This window comes from Sinocyclocheilus grahami, unplaced genomic scaffold (genome assembly GCF_001515645.1).
Source record: "Sinocyclocheilus grahami isolate Dianchi unplaced genomic scaffold, SAMN03320097.WGS_v1.1 scaffold993.1, whole genome shotgun sequence".
In the NCBI taxonomy this organism is placed as follows: Eukaryota; Metazoa; Chordata; class Actinopteri; order Cypriniformes; family Cyprinidae; genus Sinocyclocheilus; species Sinocyclocheilus grahami.
Genome location: NW_015506172.1, coordinates 1869 through 5995, shown reverse-complemented (window position 1 = coordinate 5995; position 4127 = coordinate 1869). Strand labels below are relative to the sequence as shown.

General features: G+C 36.8%; 1 protein-coding gene across 1 annotated transcript in view; it reads right to left on the bottom strand.

Annotated features, from left to right (window-relative positions):
- LOC107565311 (serine/threonine-protein kinase DCLK2-like) overlaps nt 1–3481 on the bottom strand; it is a 20241-nt gene extending 16760 nt beyond the window's left edge. Inside the window, exon 1 of the mRNA XM_016250532.1 lies at nt 2828–3481. Within this exon, the coding sequence (XP_016106018.1) occupies nt 2828–3227 (400 nt within the window). The 5' untranslated portion in view covers nt 3228–3481. The remainder of the gene's footprint in view (nt 1–2827) is intronic.
- Between the last annotated feature and the right edge of the window lie 646 nt (nt 3482–4127).

The following is a 4127-nucleotide window of genomic DNA, read 5'->3' as shown; positions in this document are numbered from 1 at the left end:
TATGTGTGTGTGTGTGTGTGTGCGTGAGAGTGTGTGCGTGTGTGAGAGTGTGTGTGAGAGTGTGTGAGAGTGTTATTATTATAAATATTATTATTGCAATGTATTTAGACAACTTCTGAATATTTTTCTCTGACATGTGTTAACTGACAGTAATGATCATATCTTTTTCCTCGTTGCAGTAATTAGAATTGGAGGGGAATGTGCTCAGTTTCCACAACGAGACTAATTGTGTATAAGGTAAGATTATAACATTTCTTTTATTGTTTTTGTAGCAATGTTTGTTACGGGTCAAATGAGATGCAAATGAGAAGTTTTTAGAAAGTGTTTTAATTTGATTGCATATCATTTAAAATGATTTATTGTAATTTTACATTTTTATGTTTTAAATCATTGTAATTTTACAGTTGTTTTGAAAATAAATTGTACATTTTTATTTTTTAATTCTATTTTTATTTCGTTTGTTTTACTTTTAGTTTTATTTGAAATAAAACAGAAACATGATAGCTGGTCATTATCAAGCTGGCGAGTAACACGCATCCAGCGACTCACTTGTGATAAAATGCTTGTGATGGGATAAAAGTATTTGCTTAATGACTAAATGTAAATGTTCAGCTGGTTCTACTTGATTTTCAAGTAGCTTCAAAGAGAAGTGCTTCCCATGTTAATGCGTGAGAGTGTGTGCGTGTGTGTATGTGTGTGTGTGTGTGTGTGCGTGAGAGTGTGTGCGTGTGTGAGAGTGTGTGTGAGAGTGTGTGAGAGTGTTATTATTATAAATATTATTATTTCAATGTATTTAGACAACTTCTGAATATTTTTCTCTGACATGTGTTAACTGACAGTAATGATCATATCTTTTTCCTCGTTGCAGTAATTAGAATTGGAGGGGAATGTGCTCAGTTTCCACAACGAGACTAATTGTGTATAAGGTAAGATTATAACATTTATTTTATTGTTTTTGTAGCAATGTTTGTTACGGGTCAAATGAGATGCAAATGAGAAGTTTTTAGAAAGTGTTTTAATTTGATTGCATATCATTTAAAATGATTTATTGTAATTTTACATTTTTATGTTTTAAATCATTGTAATTTTACAGTTGTTTTGAAAATAAATTGTACATTTTTATTTTTTAATTCTATTTTTATTTCGTTTGTTTTACTTTTAGTTTTATTTGAAATAAAACAGAAACATGATAGCTGGTCATTATCAAGCTGGCGAGTAACACGCATCCAGCGACTCACTTGTGATAAAATGCTTGTGATGGGATAAAAGTATTTGCTTAATGACTAAATGTAAATGTTCAGCTGGTTCTACTTGATTTTCAAGTAGCTTCAAAGAGAAGTGCTTCCCATGTTAACCCAGAGTCTCCATCAGGGATGCTCTGAAATCTACCAGCAGACTGACCAGTGGAGAATTTTCAGCTTTTATTTCATTTCTGGGGCCCTCATTTAATTGTATTAATTGTGTGTGTACATAATAATTTGTAATATATTTAAAAATATATATAATTTGATGCTTTACATTTTTAAAATGTATTAATTTAAATTGTAATTAAATATATATAATTTTAATAATAATTAATTAATTTAATAATAATAATTTAAATTAAATATATATAATATATATTCAATATTTAAATATATACAAATATATATATATTAAATACATATGTAAATATATATATATATATAATTTATTTATATATATAAAAATTTTATATTAATATTAATAAATATTTTGTTTATTCTACAAACATAATATCAGGTGGAATTCTCCAGGCTAAATAAAGGTTTCATAAATAAATAATGTGATATTATTATTTCACGATTATTATATTAATATTACATATAATTAGGGTTGGGTGTCGTTTGAATTTGATCAATTCTGACTCTTATCGATTCCCAGTTTCGATTCCAATGTGGTAAAAAAAAAAATGAAGTCAAACATTTAGATATCAAACATATTAATTCTGTGTCTCTTTTTGCAAAACATTGAATTTCTGCTAAATACCACGAGCAAAAATCAGCCAGCTGCATAAACACAGGACTCGATTACGAGCTGTTTGTGTGCAAAATAGAGCTGCACAATTGTAGTTCTCTCACAATTCTGAAGAACAAAATATTAGACAACTAAACTAAATCTGATGGAGTGTATGAATGGAATGATTCAATGATTCGCTCGAGATTCACTCGATTCAGTCCTGGAAGAATCGGTGCTTTTGAACGAATCTCTTGAGCGAATGATTCAAAGACAAATACGTTTTTATATAAAAGAAATAAATAAAAGATGCGCGCACACAGGAATCCGATTCTGAAATTGGAATAGATTTTCGATTCCCAACCCTACATATAACGTAACGATAACATTACATTTTATTTGCTTGAATCATTTTTAATATCGATGTATTAAAACGTAGCATTGTATTATATTACAAATAATAACATAACATAATATGGTGTGTATGTATAATAACACGAATGATATATTAGTAGCAGTATAATAATATTTCGCTACACCTCGTGTATTAATATAAAGTGAGGAACCTTGAACCTCTGGACCATTAAAGGGCTTCGAACCTGCAACCCTTCACCTTCTTATTCGCTCATAATTCAGATGATGTCTGTTAAAGATCGCTTGATCTGGAAAGCATCTGCTGCTGCAAACATCTGACAGACCTCAGTAAGATGTCAGTTCTGCATAAACATCTTAAAGACATCTAATAATAATCTGACATCTGATAGGAAACGTCCCGTACACGTATTGCAGATGCGCAAAAACGTCTTGGAGACGTCTGATAAACGTCTCCGTCATGTTTCCGTGAATGCCTGACCTTCCTCGAGGTCCTCGAGGCTCGCGATCTTCCTCGCGCCGTCCGCGCTGTAGATGTTGCGCACACCTTGCGGCAGGTGCAGGCTGTCGGCGAGCGCGCGCGTCAGCTCGGCCAGCAGCGCGTCCAGGGATCGGAAGCGGTCGCCGGACACCGCGTACACCAGACCCTTGAAGTACCGGTCCCCGTTCCGGTAGAAGCGGACCTTCTTGGCGCGCTTCTCGGAGCTGAGCGTCTGCAGCGTGCGCGTGCGGTAGAAGCTGCAGTTGGCGCTGTGCGCGGGGCTCGGGACCAGACTGCTCGCGCGTGAGCCTGACCCGCCGGTGGCGGCAGCGCGTTTGGAGCGCCGCGCCTTGTCCCGCTCGTCAAAGTGCTCGAGCTCGATGCTTCTGCTGAGAGACATTGTCCTTCCCGGTAAACGTTCCTGCTTTCTGTTTCTATCGCGCGCTCAGATCGCCGGAGTCCGCTATTGTCATCAGCGCGAGCGACGGACGCGCCGCTCTCCCCGCCGCGCGTTTACCGGGCGCATCATTTGCATCAACACAAAAGCGCCCGGCGTTATTCCGGTAAATGACCGCGTAACGCCGGCCTGGACGAGCAGGAGAATCCCGGTCAAGCGCGTAATCGCAGTGAGGCTGTGCTTTAAAACAAAAAAATCCCGATCCGCCCTTAAACGAGCGCGGCGCGTGCGGTTCTGATGCGCGCTCCGCGCTGTAACCGGGCAGGCACGGCTGTGAACGGGAGCGCGCTGCAGGTGAGCGCTCGTGCATGTAGCGCGCGCCCGCGGACAGACGGTGCATCCTCTGGAGGACCACATTACTGCAAATGCATGTTGACATATATAAATAAATCGTTACATATATAAATAAATGCATAAATCATTAATCCATCCATTTATATATAATTATTTATTTATTCATTCATGCATTCATTTATATATTTAATATTGATGTATTTCCTCCACATTTCATTTTCAGGGTTACGGTTCTCCTCTCGTATAAATGAAAGAGTATTTAATCATGTATTTATTTATGCATTTAATTATTCAATGAAGTATTTAACGATTTATTCATATATTTCAACATTTATTTAATGATTTAATTTTGAGTAATTTGGCCCTCCATGTGAATCTGGGTCGTGCACGGATGGGAAAAATGTGATGTTTGATATTTCTGTTTTTAAAACATGAAAGAAGAGGTTTATTTTTATATTCCTTATTTGAGTCACAAATAAACTGCAGGGTTTCATCAGAGAGAGGGCCCTCTCTCTCTCTCTCTCTCTCTCTCTCTCTCTCCATCTCTCT